The sequence below is a fragment of the Sorex araneus genome, chromosome 2 (assembly GCF_027595985.1).
Source record: "Sorex araneus isolate mSorAra2 chromosome 2, mSorAra2.pri, whole genome shotgun sequence".
Taxonomy (NCBI): Eukaryota; Metazoa; Chordata; class Mammalia; order Eulipotyphla; family Soricidae; genus Sorex; species Sorex araneus.
Genome location: NC_073303.1, coordinates 298,352,667 through 298,373,143, shown reverse-complemented (window position 1 = coordinate 298,373,143; position 20,477 = coordinate 298,352,667). Strand labels below are relative to the sequence as shown.

At 38.0% G+C, this 20,477-nt stretch overlaps 1 protein-coding gene across 9 annotated transcripts in view; it reads right to left on the bottom strand.

Annotated features, from left to right (window-relative positions):
- PEX5L (peroxisomal biogenesis factor 5 like) overlaps positions 1 to 20,477 on the bottom strand; it is a 256,367-nt gene that overhangs the window by 182,510 nt on the left and 53,380 nt on the right. For 2 of the 9 annotated variants that reach the window (XM_055129583.1, XM_004603081.3), the window contains exon 2: positions 7,490 to 7,561. The exons of 3 other annotated variants lie outside the window; for them this stretch is intronic. In XM_055129583.1, the coding sequence (XP_054985558.1) occupies positions 7,490 to 7,561 (72 nt within the window). Of the gene's footprint in view, positions 1 to 7,489; positions 7,562 to 9,350; positions 9,701 to 10,259; positions 10,450 to 20,477 lie in introns of those variants that run through there. 4 more of the 9 variants (XM_055129581.1, XM_055129584.1, XM_004603087.3 and 1 more) reach the window with 4 other exon arrangements.

Genomic DNA, 20,477 nt, shown 5'->3' with positions numbered 1-20,477 from the left:
GGATGTTCAGAGAGACTTGTAAGTTTTCTCAAGGTAATACAGCGATTACTCATCTTTCCCAACGATCGGAGGCTCTTTCAGGGTCAGGGGAATGAGACCTATCGTTGCTATTTTTGGCATATCAAATATGCCACAGGTAGCTTGTCAGGCTCTGCCCATGAGGGCGAGATACTCTTGGTAGCTTGCTGGGCTCTCTGAGAGGTATGTGTGTGTGTGTGTGTGTGTGTGTGTGTGTGTGTGTGTGTATAAACTTTCTATGATTTGTTGCCTACTGTCTGAACTCCATCAAATATGGTGTGGTAATTATGGAAAATGGGTAGGAAGTGTCTTATAATGTCCAGAAAGCAGCCTGGTGTGTGGTGGTGGTTAGGTAGTGGAGGTTGGATGCCAGAGCTGGGTCCCGTGGGGCGAGGAGGTTCTTACCCACCCCATTCTGGGGTGCCCCACCAGACTGTTTTCACACACACACACACACACACACACACACACACATACATATACATACCTCTCAGAGAGCCCGGCAAGCTACCGAGAGTATCCTGCCCACATGGACAGAGCCTGGCGAGCTACCCATGGCATATTTGATATGCCTAAAACAGTAACGATAGGTCTCATTCCCCTGACCCTGAAATAGCCTCCAATCATTGGGAAAGACGAGTAAGGAGAGGCTGCTAAAATCTCAGGGCTGGGACGAATAGAGACGTTACTGGTGCCCGCTCAAGTAAATCGACGAACAATGGGATGACAGTGACATGACAGTGACAATACAGTGGTTATCATGTCTATAACATTTCTATTGAGTCCATTCATATTCCTATGAATGCCCTGTTCTTTCTTTTTTTTCTTGTTTGGTTGCTTTTGGGACCACACTGGGCTGTGCTCAGGGCTCACTCCTGGCTCTGTGCTCAGGAATTACTCCTGGTGCTGCTCAAGGGACACTATGCGGTGCTGGGGATACAACTTGGGTGGGCAATATGCAAGGCAAGTGCTTATTCGCTGTGTTATCTTTTCGGTCCCCAAAGGCTCTGCTCTTAACCACTTTGCAGCATTGTTGTTATAGTCACAATGCCCATATGTGTGCAGCGATAGAGAAGCCAGCACCACTGAAAATGCACTAGAGAATCTAAAGTGCCCCACAGGAGTCATGCAGCGTCCTCAACAGTAAAGCAGCGGGGACAAGCAAAGTGAAAATGTGATGCAACAGCAGTTTCCAACATGCTGTTCAGGAAGCACAAGCTGTTGTGGGGTGGAGGGTGGGGGGAGTGCAGGAGACAAAATTGCCGTGGATTCTGGACTTGGGTTAGAACTATACACAAGGCTCTCCAGAGGGTTATCCCTATTTGTACCTCACGGCAGACAGATGCTATTACTCCATTTTATCGGTGAGTAATGAGAAACTCAGAGAACCTCAGCTGCTCCCTCTGAAGTGTCCTGCGTGGTGAGTGCTAAGCCAAGCCTAGACATGTGGACCATGAGCCCTTACTGCCAGTCTCTCTCGCATACATCTGTGTCACTCTACAAAGAGTATCCCTTTGAATGTTTTTTATGCCTTCAGATCACAGCAACCTCAAAGAAGACAATGAAATTATAATTTAGGTCTGCCTATTGTTTTTTCTAGCCAAGAGCTGATACTTGAAAGTTTCTAAATTGAAACACATGAAATCAGAGGAACCAAAAACATACTCATCATTCTGAGCTTACAAGAAAAAGTAGAAGCAAAATACTTTGTACTACTGTGATCTACCCAGCACAATCACTGGTAACTCAGCACTAATATTACTTGACACAAATAAGGAATATTTAGAAATGTAACACAAGGTGTCATGCCTTTATTGCAGTGAATTTTCTATTTAACCTAGTGGGAAACTTCTCCCTTCTTTGTGGACTTTTTTTTTTTTTTGGTTGTTACACACCTTTGTGGACGAGATGGCAGAGTGAATCTTTGTTTACTTCTATACTGATTTTAGACAGAGAGCAAATTTTAATCGCCTCCATCTTTCTCATCACAAATAAATGTAGCTTATTTTCTCATTTAACTTTTTCTATCAATCTTTCCTGAAGAAATATTCCCATTTGCTATATATGGAGTGTGGGGTGGTGTTAAGAACTCAACATTCATGGTTCTTCTGGCTTTAAATTTACTAATGTTGAAGTGCTAACCCCATGTATATGGAAATAGGGCTTTAAAGAGGGGGGGAAATAAATGAGAGGATGGTGGGGTCCCAACAACAAGAGATACCAGAGCCCCTTTTCTGCCTTGTTAGGGTACATTGAGAAGGCAGTCAGTCAAGAGCTTTTGTTTGTTTTGTTTGGGGAACATCTGGCTGTGTTCAGTACTTATGCCTTATTCTGCACTTAGGGATTGCTCTTGGAAGGCCTTGGTGACCAGGTGGGATTAAACCTGGGTCAGCTTCGTGAAAGGCAAGTGCCCTACCCACAATACTATCTCTCAGCCCCCATCAGAGAGCTCTGACCAGCAATATACTACGCAAGCATTTTGATCTTGGAATTTCTAGCCTCCTAACTGCAGAAATAAATGTCTTTCTAAAAAGGCAGAATGTTTATGGTATTACATTCATAGCAGAACAAACCGACTAAGAGGTTGATGATTAGCTAATTAAAATGATATAATTGACAGCTTATAAAACATTTTTATATCTTTTATTTCAGAGAAATGCTATGAGATGTGAAATGCAGTGTTTTCTTACAGATAAGCAATTCCAATAAAGAAATAAGATAATTGCTCAGAGAGATTCAAGATCTCAAGGCTACCACTTAAAATTCAACTAGACTCTAAACCTGGGTTCTATAAGGGCCCCTTTGGTTATAAGTGGCTTTGGTTTTCTTGTTTTCAGTATGATCATGTTGGATAGTTATGGACTTTAGTTTTTTATTTTTAGGCAATTCCCACCTGAATGTCAAAGTTATGCCAAGTCATATGTAGATGTAATTCTCCATGTGTGACCCTGACTTGCTGTGGAAGTTGAGAAAAAAATTGCAGCAGGATTTTGGTTCCACTGTAGAACTACAGAAACAGAAACTCAGGACAGGAGCCCAGCAATCTAGTCTAACAACTTCCAGGGGATTGCACGGCCATTTCACCACTAGAATCACTGCTCCTGGGGGCAGGCAAGCTTCCCTACCCACCCCAACAGAGCCATAGCAGCTGAAAACTTCCAGAACTCAACCGATGCCATGCTCTCGGTCACTCTCTAAAGGCTAGGATGAGCATCAACCACAAGATAACCTTCAGAAAACCCAGTTATGCAGGACTTGTGACTGAAATCTCCAAGCTTGCTTGGAGAGGGAACGGGTCTTCTCCTCTCATCTCCCAAGTTTAGCAGTAGCTTGTCAGTCACACCCACAAATTGCCGCTGGCACCATATAATCTCACCCATGAGATTACCAATGAAGAATGGGAAACTCAGAGAACCTTAGCTACTCCCTCTGAAGTTTCCTGCGTGGTAATTGGTAAGCCAAGCCTAGACATGTGGACCACGAGCTCTTACTTCCAGTCTCCCTCGCATACATCTGTGTCTCTCTACAAAGGTTACCCTTCGAATGTTGGGATATGCATGAGAGGATCTGCTGTATAACTGTATTTTAAACTTTAGAATTCCTGGAATGTGCGACCACATTTGAGGTTGCGTGACCTCTTAATACTCTACACCAAGAGTAGCACACAACATTTCATGGGGGTTAACTAACATGTTAGTAATCTTTTATACAAGGACCTAGCGGCTCCAGGATGAAATGCAATAATATCCACACGCTTTTCTCTAAGGAAACATTACTGGACCATTTTTAGCAGATTATTCATAACAAGCAATACAAAATAAATTGTTTCGATTCTGCATTGGGGGCACAGTTTGGGATTTGGGGTGGAAACATTCAAAATATGGTGGTAGGAAGATGCACCAGTAGTGCTTTCAGTGTTTCAATATTAAATGTGATAAATTACTGTGAAAAACTTTATAAAAATAAAATAATATTAAAATTAAAAATAAACAAAATAGAATTTTTTTAAAAAAGAATCACTACTCCTATCCCTTATATTGATTTCCTGGTAGCTGGTTGCCATTTTGCATTTACGCACCTTGTTATGCTGAGCATACATCTGTGTCCTATAGGCACCCAACTTCATGCTGTAATATTAAAGCTGCTTTTGAAATGCTTTAACCAGTAATTATATCCTTCATATAATTATAACATCTAATAATTTGGTGTTCATCTTTGCTATCTTCAGGTCTATTTGAAACTTGAAACATTTTAGAAAAAAACTTTGGATCTAGCATATCACTACCCTTAAATTAACTCTAAGAAAAAATATAATTTAAAATAGAACAAATTTTGGGACTGGAGAGATAGAAGAGCTGATACAAGTTCCATCCCCTGAATCACACATGACCCCTTGATCCCCACCAGGAGTGATCCCTGAACACAAAGCCAGGAGTAAGCCCTGAGCACTGTCAGATGTATCCCACTCTCCTCCCCCAAAGAACAAAATTATTATTAATAGAAAACAGTTAATGTTTCTAATCCATTATTTAAGGTACATGATCATTTACTTCTTTTTTCCTATCTCTGATAGCTCCATAAATTCAAAAGGAACTCCATGTGTATGTGAAAATTATTCTACAGAAGACTCACTTTGCTCCAAGCAAGGAAGAATATTTCAACAAATAATTAAAATGATTCAAATGTATATTAAATTTTCTACTTTAATATTTATTCTAGAAAGTCAACTATATAATTCATGATACATATTTACTGTAAGTCTATACAGTGTTAGTTATATAACATCTATAATAATATATATGTTTATGTCAAATATCTAGGTTCAAAGGCATTCAAATTTTAGTTCAAGTTTTTTCTTTGATCACTTTCCAATGCTTGCAATTAAAAACCTCCAGGGATTCTCGTTCAAAAATATGCACTCCAATGCCAATACTGACATTTATATCTAAACATTATAATTAAATACATACACACTATATGTGTGTAATTATATATCATAGAGCACCTTTTACTATTGGATATCAACAACAATCTATCCAATCTCTGGAAACGTAACTATATGCATCTCAAAGAACTCTCTTGCCAATAAATTTTCAGAAAGAGAAGAGCAAGATATTACAAGTTAACAATTACATGTTGAGGCCAGAACAATAGTACACTGGGCAGGGCACTTGCCTTGCACATGGCTCACCCAAGTTCTATCTCTGGCACTCTACTCAAGTCCCCAAACCCCACCAGGAGAGATCCCTGAGCATGAGCCAGGAGTAATCCCTGAGCACTGTTGGGCCTGACCATCTCCAAAAGAAAAAAAAAAGACTAAAATCATATATTTTCAAAGTTTACTTTTTTTCTTATGGAGATAGAACACAGCAATCACCTTTTACTCTCTTGCCCATGGGCAGCCAAGAAGAACCAAATTCACATACCCTATGCTGTTTCTGTTATAATTTGCTTATATCAACAAAACAGAGAACATTTTGTGGAAGTACAAGGTTTGCAAATCACATGACTGATAAAACAGTATATAGCTTACACAGCATTTGTATAGCTTTGGCTTCAGAATAACATTTAATAAGGTGACTAGACTTTTGCCCATTCCAGCACTCCACTCTCTTATTACGTTCTTTAGATTTTATTCTTGGCACCACTTATTTAAAAAGCTTTTTGCAATTATATGAGGACAGACTGAATGTAAAATAAAAGTTTCCTCCCCAAATAGCATGCAGTTATATGTATATTCAGATATAAATACACATCGAGCATGTAAATATAGCATATGTAAATATACATCATTAAGATAGCTTGATAGTAAACAAGTGCTATTTTATACATGAACACATACAACTTTAATCACAGAGGATTTTTTTCAGAAGGTCATATTCTTAAGATAACTAGTGTTTTTTTAAAAAACATTTTTACTTTGAAGTTTCAATGTCATTGTCTCAAATAAGGATTTACTTACAATATCAACACCAAGTCAATCTTCCCCAAAGGAAAGACTACCAACAGCAAACACCAGAGACAACTAGCATTTATAATTACTCAGCCTTTGAACATGTTTTGACATGAATGACTCAGAAAACCTGGGTCACTGCCCACTGGTGCCACCTGGACAAGAGCACCAGAAAAAATGTGCTAACTGCAGAGACAAACAATGACAGGGCAAATCGAATTCATTTTCATTTGATGTTGGCAAGGAAAGTGTTATTTTCTGATGAAGCCAGGAAGTCTTTCCTTTTATAGTATTTATTAGTTAAGAAAAAACATACAGGCACAACATAAAATTTGTGAAAGCCACCAGGAGGAAAAAGGACAATGATTTCCTTGGTTTTCTACTCTGATTTTTCTGTTTTCCAAATCCCCAAATTTTGTTAAAACAAAAAGAAGTTTGAGTAAAAAAGAAACAAGAAAAGAATTTGGGGGTGGAATCAAACTACAGGAGTACAAAAGTGAGCAAGCTTTACTATAGGTAAAAATAATAAAATAACTTGCAATATAGAAATGAATAGGCATATGCATCTCATAATGTGATCAACCATGGTTGGCTAGCTCATCACTGGTGGGTATTGTCCTTTACTCAGAATGCTACCTAACTGCTGTCTCTGATGGCCAGTTTTCATTTTTTCCAGAATTATTCATAATAACCCCTTTAATACAATTACTATGCAGCCAAAATCAAACTGCATGATTAGGAAATGAACAGAATCCTTCTAATCTCTTGTATTTAGTTCCCTTTAAATGATTTTTCTACCTCTGCCTGAGCTCATCCTGCCACCAGAATGAGTGCCACTTTTGTAACTAAGGAGTTGTGCCATTATCTTGGCTTGTTGATCATTAACAAAGACGTTTCGGTCTGATGCCAATTCCGTGGCATGTGCTGGATAACTTCCATTAACTGGTATGTCATGTCATTATTTGTGGCCTATTAAACAGTTTTCATTTCACCTTATGGGCTCATTTAATGTCCAAGCTAGCTGTTTATCAAGTTACAGGCAGAATCAGATATTAGATATTTTCTGCATCATTTTAGAATGATTTCTAAATTTCCTGCAGAGACTAAATTGGGATATTTATATACATAATATTAAACTTATTTTTATAGTATTTGTGCACACTAAATTAGGTTTCTATTTAATACTAAGGTAGTGTATCACATTTTAAAAATTCTTTTTCCAACCAAATTGTCATCATAGTTTGTGTTCATTTTTTAAGAAGGGCTCTTTTCCAAAAATCCGCTCTACTGGCTTTATTTTCATAGTTTTTACATACAGAATATACATGTTGATATCATGCAGAATCATGATAAGCGGTATCATAAATGAAACCTTAGCCATTTTCAGAATGTATCTTGTTATGCACACCATAGTTAAAAACTAACATAGACACCAGTGCAGAGATGAATGCTCAAGGGCCTTCAGTTGTCAAAAATTTATAGTGTGACAGTAGAAAACGTATGTAAGCATTCACTTACCTGTTTCTGATCAACAATTATTTCGAGGTCTTCATCACTGCTTAGTTTTCCATATCCTTTTTCTTTACTTTTCTTGTGAAAGAATAATTTAAATGGTCATTTAGTTTCTTTCCATTAACAATGTTAATTTCCACTTAATACTTTTAAAGAAAATAGTTTTTACTTAGCCTTGTTCACTAGCCTTAATTCATTATTCTTTATGTAAGTTTCTCATGAACAACAGTAAATGCTTTTTTAAAATTAGTATACAGATTAAATTATTCAGTATTTATAATAGCATACAGATTAAATTATTCAGTATTTCTGTTTAAACTTTACATCCAAATTACACCTTAGTCCTTTTCTGAATATTGTTATATTTCGTTTTTCAAGTTTGCATTTTCAGAGAGATTCTTCAAACAAGAAAAACCTTCAAGAGTCCCAAAACAGTTTTCTTAAAAATTAAAACTGCATTTAGTAATTATTATACTAAGTTTAAGAATTTAATGAATAAATTTTTAATCCCTTATATGTTTTAAATAAAAAGCAGCATGAAACTCAGATATTTAATCTTATGTTAATTTGCTTTTAAATCAGATGAAAGTAAGTATTCATATAAGCAAACCAAATAATTTTTAAAAGAAAAAATAATTTAAAAAATAAAGCTGTTTGAAAAGTTAGAAGAGTACAGGCCATTTATTTATAGTAAATTCACTGGTATTTTTGTCTCTTTAAACTTCTAATGACCACCCTCAATTTACTTCCCCATAGCAAAAATTATAACATTAGGAAAATACATAGACCATGACAACCATTTTATTGTTATACAACAGGAGACGGATAATATTTCTGAGTCTTTGAAAACTTTCCTCTAGGATGGAGAGATAATACAGGTGTAAGAAACTTGCTTTGTATGTGGCTGACCGGAGTTCAATTTCCAACACCACAATATGTCCCCTGAACCCCACCAGAAGTGATTACTGAGAGCAGAGCCAGGAGTAAGCCCTGAGCACAGCTATGCGTGGCCTCCAAACGAACAACAACAACAACAACAGCAACACAAAATTAAAACAAAAAAAATAATCCCCAAATCAACTTGCTCCTAAAAACATATCAAAACATGTTCAAAAGGCTGATGCGAATATCAGGAATGATGTTCTTCTTTATATCTTAGAAATATATATATATATATACATATATATATATCTCAGTAGAAGACCAGTAAGAAAAGAAAAAGGACGTAACTTAGGACATAGCTATAGTTTGAGGTTATTATAAAAAAAACTTCATCTTTGCTTAAAGTATTAGCTGAGTCAACCAAAATTAATATTTTAATCTTAACTTGGGGGATTAATTTTTGTTAGCATTTCCTATACCATATTGTGATCCCAATTTCATTGGCCTTCAATGAAAATGACACAATGAAATAATTAATTTTTACATTATCAACCACAGCTTTGGCTTCCAACCCCCACCCCAATAACACTTCAAACTGGACTCAGTCATTTTCTCCCAGCAAACACACCTCTTACATTTTTTCTGTAATAAAGAATCTTCAAGTATTAGGCAAAATATCCTAAGTATTAGGATACATAAATAAAATCTGAATTCTCATTCATATATTAATGAATTTAACCACTTAGAGCAGAACAGATGGCCACAGTTTCCTTCTCTATTATTACTCCTGTCCTCATCTGAAGTTTCGTTTCAGAACTGAGAAAAAACATCAAGCCCAGCAAGGTTGGTTTTAATCAAACTGACTTCCTTCCTATCACTTGCTTTTGATTCCTTTTTGTTCACTGGTTGCCACAGATACTTTGCAGAGATCCTCCAATACAAAACATTTATAAATGCCTATCTGGATATTGATCTGTATACGTACCAAGTAGCTCACTTGCATGACCCGATTTCTGCACAAAAGAACAGTAAGTAGAGATGGAATGTGTGTTCTTCCATCCATTTCACTGTCAGAAATCCCAGAATTCTTTGCATCAGCGGCAGTAGCATCATTGTCAGACTTGCTGACCAAAGAACTACAGATCTTGCCCAGCAACGATATTTGCAATGTATGACAGTAATTGAAGTAGCCCTGCATCAATCTCTTGACTTTGTAAATATTGTAAAAATTTCTGGCCAGCACAAAAAGTCATTAAAGGAACATTTCTTTTCTTCTAATTAATTTTTAATTGTTATCTAGGCACTTTTATGTTCCCTGGTTACTGCTCCAATTTAATGTTTTTCCCCCCATAAACTTCATCAATTATTAATTATGCACATATTTATACTTCATCCCATGCATATGGACGACTTAGTCTCTTTGTCATAAAGCTCTAAATCTTCACTTTTAATGCCTTGTCCTAGACAGCTTCGCAACTGACGAATCACTAATAATTGATATAACAAATTCAGTGCTCAAAGACATAACTCAAGATTGTAATTTCTGCCAATATCTAATTTCACCTTTCCAATTTTAATTAATTTTAATTCTAACCCCTTTTTGATTTAGCACTAAATTTTCCCGGGAAGTGGTTAAGTCATGGAAAGAGAATAGAAATATATTTCTATTTACTCTAAACATTGGCATTTTCCAAGAGTGTGAGGAGGTATTTTGAACTCAGATTTGGGGGAAAGTCCCTAGTGTCCAAACAGCACACAAAAGTACAGCGTCAGAAGCCTTACAATTTTACTTTAGAGTTAAGCAATACTTTCTAGTTCACCCCACAGCCGGGGGGTGGGGTGGGGGGACGGGATTAATCCTTTTCTAAGCCATAATGGTTACTCGCTCACTTACTGCTTATTTCTAGTGCAGGTATAATCCTCTTTCAAGCACTCATCTTCCCACTCTGACTGCTTAGATCAGCCATCCCAGGCAAGGATCTTCAGCTCTCCTCCCTCCTCCCAGCCAGGAATCCCTGTCTTCTATCTGTGCACTTTGTCAAAACATAAGAAGCTGCTTCAGAGCTTCTATGTGGTCTCTCACATTAGCCAACGGACTGAACTGGCAGAAGCAAGCCAGCTAACCTCTCCAACGTCCACATATGAGGGGGCAGGGCTGCCATGGGAGGAGAAGTCAGAGAGTAACCACCTCTTATGCTCCTCCCACTCTTCCAGCTCCTTCTGGCTGGAGCTGGGTGTTTGTTTCCACGGATGCTAAGCACCACCGGGAGTAATTCCTGAGTGCAAAGCCAGGAGTAACCCCTGAGCATCAATGGGTGTGACCCAAAAAGCAAAAAAAAAAAAAAAAAGAAGAAGAAGGGTAGCCCCTTCTCACCCCTGCCTTGGCATGCACCCTGCTGGCTCTGTGTACTGCTCTCACAAGTGTGGCTGAAGGGAGGGCATCAGTGCAAAGGAGCTGAAAGGATGAAGCCTTGGGGTGGAGGAAATGAGGAAGGAGAAAGGGGAAATTCCACCTGCCAACAATGATCTCTTCTTGCGAGATTTCAGCTCGGGATAGGTGCCCAGTGTTGGAAACCAAACTGCATTTTCCTCGATCCCATCATAGAGCTGAATCCTTTCTGGGTAACCAGAGGAACTGTCGAGTTCTTTCTTAGTGCTGATAATTGCATTGAGTGAGATAGGTGCCTCGCCCTTAGTACTGTCTCTCTGGTCTAAATCTGTGGTTTTCTTAAAAATGCTGGGTGTAACTGGGAACCTCTCTCTTCTCTCTGTGTCAGTGTCTGTCTGTCTCTGTCTCTATTACACACACACACACACACACACACACACACACCATTTCTACTTAGTCCAATTTTTTCTGTTTCCTACATCTTTGATTCAGTTTTCAACAGTAAAGTGGGTTTATTCACTTGAACTATGTAAATCATTAAACTCAGAGCTGCTTAGAAAAACCATTTATAGGTCATATGCAGAATGTATTATATAAGAAAATTTGGAAGGAAGAAACAACAGACAACAAAATACAGATAACTAGGTCCATTGGTTCCCAAGAAATAGAAATCTAAGTGAGATCATAAATCCATATCCCAGACAACATTTATTGGGAGAAGGAGCTTGTGGAAGGATAGGAGAGCCTTATGCCAGTTCCCAAGTACAGGAGAAAATGCAACTGCTGGCTCCCAGAAGTGAATATGGTCAGGAGTTTTAAGCTCTCTCCAGAGGAATTGCAAAAGCATCCGTTCAATATGGTTTCTTCCTTTTCTGTTGCCAGGAAATGCTGCACTCAGATCAAGTAACTGTGTTTTGTTTGCTGGCCTGTGCATGGCACCTGCTGGTCTACACATGACCTGATGATTCACCATGAATAACTGGACTCTCCTGGGGCACGTGGCAATACAGAAAGTAATCACCAGTAAGTGACTGGTTCATGCATGACGGAGATCAATGGAATATAAGTCAATATGGTGGAGCTGCTCATTACCAGGAAGGTACTAGAGTTTGCTTCAATACCAGACAATCAGTTTCAGAGCTCACATTTCTCCTCCACCTATTGGAGTGCAGATCAGGGAAGAGAGCAGAAGAGGGAGAAGAATTCCTAGGCTGACTGTGTTTTGCTGTGAGGCAAATTTTCTGAGGACTTTATAGATTGGGCTTCTTGATTGAGGTGACAGGCCAAATCCCCAGTTCTCATTTCTATCTGGGATGCACTCTTTGTTCATGTTAGAATAAAATTTTATAAAAATGTAAGAATTTTATTTGAAAGAAACTAGCGGTGTCTGGGCTTAATTAAATGGATTCTTCATGCTCATTAGGAATGGAATATATTAAGAAAATATTGAAAGAGATAAGGAATACATGATTTAGTTAATTGTACAAATTATCATCAATTGCAATTTTTGCTTAACTACAGATGTCAAAATAATTGTAAAGGTTAAAGATTGCATATAAATCATTTCAAGAATTTTGTTTTTAGTTTTTATTCAATGTGTCAATGAATGATAAGCAGTAGACATGAATTTATTAAAACATATATTAAATTAAGAAAATACAGTCATGAGAAACAAAAGCCCTTGTACAATCTTTTTAGTATTGTGAGTATTCAATTTATATCTTATTTTTCCCATCTTTCATCCCTCCCTCTCTCTACCATCTTATATCTATTCAATTTATATCTTATTTTTCCCATCTTTCATCCCTCCCTCTCTCTACCATCTTATATCTTGCAGCAAGAAAATATAGTTATTTTCCAAGTCTTGTAAGGTAACTTCCTCACATCTGCTTTTTCCAAAAGACATTAATATAATTACTCCTCTCTTCACTGTCAAACATGAAAGGGTGATCTATGTTCATTAGCAACAGTTCTTTCCTTTATCTTCACTTTGAAACCAATCACAAAGGTTTCAATTTACTGTAATTGCATTCTTGATGGACATCGATGGATGTCTAATTATCTAGAAGTCATTTTTTAGAGTAAACTGCAAATCTGCCACAAATTCACTATGTGGATGATTGTAGGTGTCAAAATATGTGTAAATATTACATTTTTCAGTGGTCAAGTTTGTACCAAATATTTTTTTGTGGTTTTGATATTATTTATACTAGTTTTAGCTATTCAATAATGTTGTCACCAACTGAATAGAATGCCAAGAAGAGAAAGGAGGAAGAGTGAAAGATATGCTACTGAGAACATACTTGATGAGTTTGTAGAGTTTTTTTGGAAAGTTCATCTAAAGAAAGATACCTAGTTGGACACTTGGGTATATGCATCTCTGTATAAAAAGGACTACTGATATTAATTAAAATTGCTAGAATAAATGCACTCCTTGAATAAGGAAAATAGAATAAGCAGAGATGAAGACAATCCTTGGAGAAGTATTACATTTAATAAATGGGACAAAGGAAAGAACACAGCGAAGGAGACTATCTGATTCTTTTTATATACCTGGAGCAATCAGATAAAGCAAGTGATGAGAGTTCTAGATAGAGTCCAGTGTCAGTAAGAAATTAAGTAAGGATGTGAACTGCAAGTTTTCATTGCAGTGAGAATTTTGGAGTAATCAGGACCTTTTGAAGAGAAGAAGAAAATTAGGTTAGATTACATTAATGAGTATATTGGCAGAAAGGGAACACAATTAGGGATAAAGGGTTTATTTTTTTCCTAGGCAAGCTTGAATGAAATAGACAAAAGGAAAATATGTTTAGATGATAAACCATAGCTTATGTATTATATTAAACCATAAATTTAATTTTGATTTGAGGGTTCACACCTGTCAGTGCTCAGTGCTTATCACTTCCGGTGGGGCACAGAGAATCATATGAGATGCTGGGGATTGAACCTGGGTTTGCCACATATAAGGCGAGTGCTATACCCACTGTACTATCTCACCGGCCCTTTAACATCAATATAAAAAAGAGAGAAAAATAAAGCAAGAATGCCAGTAGTAATACAAAGAAAGAATCCTAGGAAAGTTATTGAAGTTAACCCCCTCCCACTCATAAGACACAGAGCATGTTTGTGGTTCAAGAAGGAACTAAAGAAGGAAGTGAATGATGGTGAGGAGAAATAATTCATAGAGTCAAAAATTAAGAGCAAAGTCTCCTTTAGAAAAACAATGCTGCTTCACATTTCAAATTCAGTATTAAGGGAAAGAAATGATAGTACAGCAGGTAGGGTGTTCGCCTTGTACACGGCTGACCTGGGTTTGATCCTTGGCATCCCACAGGTCTTCCCAGTGTGCCAGGAGGCCCCTGAGCACAGAGCTAGCAGTAAGCCCTGAGCACCACTGCATGTACCTCAAACAAAAATTTAGTATTGTGTTATGTTTTTATGAGGGAAAAATCCAAAAGAACAAATACCAAATATTAAAAGTATTTTCTCTGGAGATAGAATTGTGCATGACTTATGTGTTTCTGTATATTTTGAAGCACTTTTTGAAATAATAAATTTCTTTTATAATAAATAATAAACAAAATGTTGTGGAGAGATGCAGAAATATTCATTTCAAGTTTACTTTGCAGAAAAATGACTGGGTTGAAGCTTATTCTTCCTTTATTATGTTTCCGGAGGAATATAGGCTTGTAGTTTCAAAATGCAGAGATTCATGATATGGTTATTGCTTATGTCCCTTGTGGCAAGTACAGCAGGATAGTGGAAAGAATGCTTTGTTTATTGCATTTCTCCTTGGTTCTCCCTTACAATATCGACAGTAATGGGGCTGGAAGAGTACAGGGGCAAAGGGACTTTCTTTGCACTCACTGACCACATTTCTATCCCCAGCACTAAATATGGTCCCCTGAGCACTGCCTAGGGTTACACCTGAGTACAGGGCCAAGAATAGGCCCTGAGCATCACTGGGTGTGTCCCACCTCATCCCCTTACCCCCACTTCCAAGGGGGGTGGTAGGAGGAAGATTTTCAGTACTTTAACATCAATCTGATCCTATGTCACATCTTTTATAAAAACTCCAGAGTGGGGTCAGGTGGGATAAGGGATAATTCTAAGGGCTGGAGCATATGGTTCCCTGTGCACTGCCAAAAGCACTTAGCCAGTCGCAGCTTCTATGCATGGCTGAGTGTGGCCCCAAAACCAAATGAAAAATTAAGATGTACAATGTTAGCACAGCTACAGACTCTACAGCAAATGGAGTCAAGGAAACAATGAGAAGAGAGACTGGGAAGTGGGGGAGAATGGGGAAATTTCCCCCTAAGACTGCCCGAATTAAAAGTTCAATTTAAGATTTTATTTTTCATACATGGGGAAATTGTTCTGTTGAAGAAAAATATGTCACAACTACAGAGACTAATTTAGAGAAGAACATGTTAAGTCTGACATTTTTTTCAGAACAACTTTTTAAAGATAGTCACAGTGTGTGTGTATGCATGTGTGTGTGTGTGTGTGTGTGTGTGTGTGTTAATTCTACTGTGAGCATGTTACAGTGAAACACTGTATTGAAACACAATAGCCACAGGATGCATTTTATTAGTTCTGGGTGAGCCTCAGCAAGCACAACATAGCAAGCAAATTCGGTTTCAACAGTATTTTGGGGGAAAAAAAAGGACAATAAGTAGGTCGGTATATTTTAACCATGTTTAATTTGTGTATTTTTTGATTCAGGGACCATACCCAGTGGTGTTCAGGGCTTGTACCGGGCTCTGTACTCAGGGATCACTCATACAAGGGTTAGGAGGATCACACATGGTGCTAAGGCTCTAAATGGGTCAGCACCCTTCAAAGCAAGTGCCTTACCTGCACTATTATCTCTCCAGCCCGCAGCCTTGTTTTAAAGTCATGCATACTTCCATATAGTCAGTAATTTAAAAAAAAATCTTAATGCTAGATATAATAACAAAATGGGATGTTCTAGTTATCAATGAGTTTGGTGATAAAATGCCATGGATACAAAATATAGTTCTGATAAGTCTGTCAGCCTCTCCTTAATCCTAGTTTTTATCTTTCAGTGGCTCTGGTCCTACAGAGAACTGATAAAATTTGTGAAGCTTCTTGAAACTGTTTTCTACTTTCCAAGTTTCTCAAAGATGATGGCATTCCAACATAAATGTCCATTAAGAATTCTCAATCTTGGAGGCCCAAAGACAGGGCAGGCAAGGCTCTGGCCATGCACGTGGCTGACCTGACTCCAATCCCTGGAACCCCATATGGTCCCCTGTGCTCTGCCAGGAGCAAACCCTGAGCACAGAGCTAGAAGTAAGCCTTGAGCACAGTGAAATATGCCGTCCCTGACCCAGATAGAAGAATTCTTAATGTTGGGCCAGAGAGATTGGCTAAAGTGCTTGTCTTGTGCTTGACTGACCTGATCTCCAGCAATGCATATGGTCTCCAAAGCCCTGCCCAGGAGTGATCCCTGAGCACACAGTCAGGAATAAATCCTGAGCACTGCCAGGTGTGGCCCCCAAATCAAACCAACATCCACAAAAATAACTCAAAGAATTGTCAATCTTCTATTAGGTAGTGATACTCTCTTAACTACACAAATTCAGTTTTAAATATGTATCTTTATATGTTTCTATTCCAGTATTTTATAATTTTACCTACCAGACACACAGCAAAGCCAAAATAAGATTACAGTGAACATGGGCTGGAGTGACAGCACAGTGGGTCTTGCCTTGCACACAGCCAACCCAGGTTCGATTCCTCCGTCCCTCTCGAAGAGCCTGGCAAGCTACCGAGAGTATCCCGCCTGCACAGGAGAACCTTGCAAGCTCCCCATGGTGTATTCGATATGTCAAAAACAGTAACAAGTCTCACAATGGAGACATTACTGGTGCTTGCTCAAGCAAATCGATGAACAATGGGGATGACAGTGCGACAGTGCTATTGTTCTCACCATAATTATAATCACAATAGTCACAAGGAACCACAAGTTATTGGAAATTTAACCCCAAGTAGGGGAATATTAAGTATGCATCTTAACTGCTGTGCTGTCTCCTGCCCCCAATGTGTTATATATTGACAACATATATCACTGTCATCATCACTGTCATCACTGTCATCCTGTTGCTCATCGATTTGCTCGAGTGGGCACCAGTAAAATCTCCATTGTGAGACTTGTTACTGGTTTTGGCATATCGAATACGCCATGGGTAGCTTGTCAGGTTCTGCCTGTGTGGGCTAGATATTCTTGGCAGCTTGCCGAACTCTCCTACAAATTACTATATATATAGCATATATACATATATGTATATGACAATATATATGAATAAATAATTTTAAAAAATTAAATCACCATGAGTACACAATTACGAAGTTGCTCGTAGTTGGGTTTCAGTTATACAATATTCCAACACCATCCCTCCACTAGTATACATAGGAACACCACCAATGCCCACCCCCCGCCTGTCTTTATGGTAGACACTTCCCGTACCCCTCCTCTCTCTCCTTTTAGGGTTTGCAATACAGATGCTGAGAGGTTACCATGTTTGTTCCTTTACCTATTCTCAGCACACAGCTCTTAGCCAGAGTGATCATTTCCAACTATGTCATAGTGGTCCCTTCTCTATCCCAGCTGCCTTCTTCCCCATCACTAAAGGGTAGTACATGCTTTCATGTTTCAACATATTATTTTCCCTCAAGGTTTATACATTTTTTAATTCATAAAAAGGGATACACCTGATAACCCTTCTGTATCTTTACTGCAAATCATAAGACCAAAAAGGAAAAAGAGAGAGATAGAGAGAGAAAAAATGGAGACCGGTAGAGAGAGAGAGAGAGAGAGAGAAAGAGAGAGAGAGAGAGGTGTCTGTCATAGAGGCAGATGGGGGTGAGGGGTAGAAGCAGGGAAATTGGGGACACTGGTGGTCTGATATTGGAAAATGCACACTGGTGAAGGGACAGGTGTTGGAACATTGTATGACTGAAATTCAATCATGAACAACCTTGTAACTGTAACTCACTGTGATTCAATTAAAATAATTAATTTTTAAAAATTCAGAAAAGCAATACCAATGTTTAGTAATACTCTAAAATAAGAGCACTGGACATTGAGGATTTTTTCCTTTATAATAAACCATTGTTTTTATTTGAACAAAAAAACTCAATTAACAGTACTTTTAGCTTTGGGTGGCAGTGCTAGGTTTTGCCAATAGGATTAGAAAAGAGAATTTCTGATCAAAGGATCAGGATTTTTGTAGTTTTTTGGTCAAAATAAGTGATCAAATAACACAACTTTTTGAGGCAAACCCATGCTAAGAGAGGCAGTTATAGTTGTTCTCAGCTACATATCCTGTTATCATAATGTTTTTTGCAAATGACTATACTTTATGCTGGTCTATATGATAAGTGTTAACTTATGGAGCATACTATAAAAATGAGAAGCCCCAGAACAGTGCTCGGAAGGTTAATGGGTTCTTGGAGAGGTTACAGATGCTCTAACATGCAATACAGGATTAGTGATTGAGATTAAGTAGGCAAAAATAAATTAATTAAACTTTGAAACTTCAGTTATGTTAGGTTCAGCAACATTTCACATTACTTTGAGGCCAATAAGTAAATTCTTCTTAACCCTCCCTCACCCCAATTCTGTGTCCACAAAAATCATTTTCTCATTTCTCCTAGACTTGGCTTTAGAAGCCATACACAGGATGATGAAGTATGCAACGACTGATAGCTTGAAAATCGTCTCTCTGCTGAAGACAACAATGTACGAATAATGAAAATGGTTTATTCTACTATGTTTCTTGCATTCTGTAGTCCTGACGCTCTTTCCACACCCAGAGAAACTCACAGCACTCCCATTTGATGACTTTACCTGTTTTCATTCATGTGGTGGGAAAAGGCTTGTTAGTATAAGGCAGATCAGGAGTCCAATAGACCTGATTTTTTTTTCTTTTAAATCCACAAAAGAAAATTCATCCTATTATCATATATGAAAAGAGCTTCTCCCCACCCCTCACTGCAACAAACACTTTAAAGGTAAATGAATTCTGCATATTTGCATCTGAGAAAAACAATCTATTTAAAACTCAAATTATTGTTTGATGCTTGACTTATGATCCGTGGTGACATGATTTCTTATTTTTGTCAGTGTCAGCTACCATGAGGTAGCCGAGTTTCAAACACAGGTGTGTTCACCAGCCTCTCTGATGGCTCCTTATTCTCACACTGGCAATGCCCACCTGCCACTGACTCTCTTCTTGGTAAGTGACCTGGAGTGGGTGTTTTTCTGCCACAGACCACAGCAGGGCTTTTGCGTCCATCAAAAGGAAACAGGCTAGCTGCTCCCATAAGCATTCTGTTTCCCAACACTATCCTGTCTTTATTTTCATACCTTCTCTAGACTCACACATTACTTTGACACCTTAGCACGTGTTTTGAGAAAATTTTGTCTATGAAATTTTGTTTCTGACAAGACACATCCCAAATTTTAAGTGTTAGTTACAAATCCATGCAGAAAGTTAAAGCTGTTTACCATTCAACTACATCTGTGTGGCTGACTATAACTGGATTTTCTGTAATGGTTTAAATGACTTTTAAAGATTTTAAAAAAATCTATGGGTATACACAGTTATAAGAACTTAGAATAAGTGGGTCTTGTTCTTGGAATGACAGTTCCTGGAGGTGTAGACCATTACTCTCGCCTCTGGGCTCTCCTCTGAGCCTTGATAATTGATAATCTCAGCAACTGTAAATCAACACCATAGTTCTCTTTTTTTCCCCATCAGGCTCTCTATAGCTTCTCTTGTTCATTCTCTTCCACAAAGACTTAAAAAGTCATGGATGACAATGTTACAGATAAGTAATGGCAAGCCTTAAAGATTACTCAGCTCTGAGGTTCCAATCCATCTTTTCTCTTCTTAAGTGCTTCTGGGAAACTACTTATTGAGAAAGATTTTCTACACTCAGGATACGTAGAGACAAGAAAGATCTGAGGCCACGGACAACTCATTTATCTATTGGAAAGTAACATCAATTAAAAAAAAATAGCACAGTTCAGAGACATAGTCAAATCATAAGCAGAACTTTATGAAAAATATGAATTAATATCTTCTTGAGGGCAAAGTATTATTGGAAATAAAGGGGGAAATAGTTGTTTAGATAAAAGACAAAGTTTAAGTGATTTATGTTAAGCATTATTACCAAAACTTAAGTATTCTTTGAATCCTTGGCTCAAGTGAAAAGGAGGTGAATGTCTAGAAATTGTGTTGGAGTCATAAAGGCAAAATTAATTTAAGATATGGAGTGTATGACTGCCAGACATTCAAATACTTGATGAGTTTGTTTAAGCAAAAGAATATTAATTTAGAACAATGGCTGATTCATGTTGGCGAATGCTTACTGAGTTCCTTTCAGCTCTAGGTATTGAGCAATTATGGGGTACTTGGGGCTAGAGAGATAGGATAGCTCAAAGGGCTGGAGCACATGCTTTGCGTATAGGAGGCCCAGGTTCCGTCCAGAAGGCACCATATGTTCCTCAGCACTGCTGGAAGCACTGAGCAGAGCAGAGCCTCCGAGTACTTCCGGCTGTGGCCCTCAAACCCCCCTTCTCAAAATGGTGATGCTACAACATATAATAGGCAGTGGGTCACCTCTGACATCATACAGTAAATGTATGTATCCCATACTGAATTCAGTATTCATCCCATACTGAATACAATA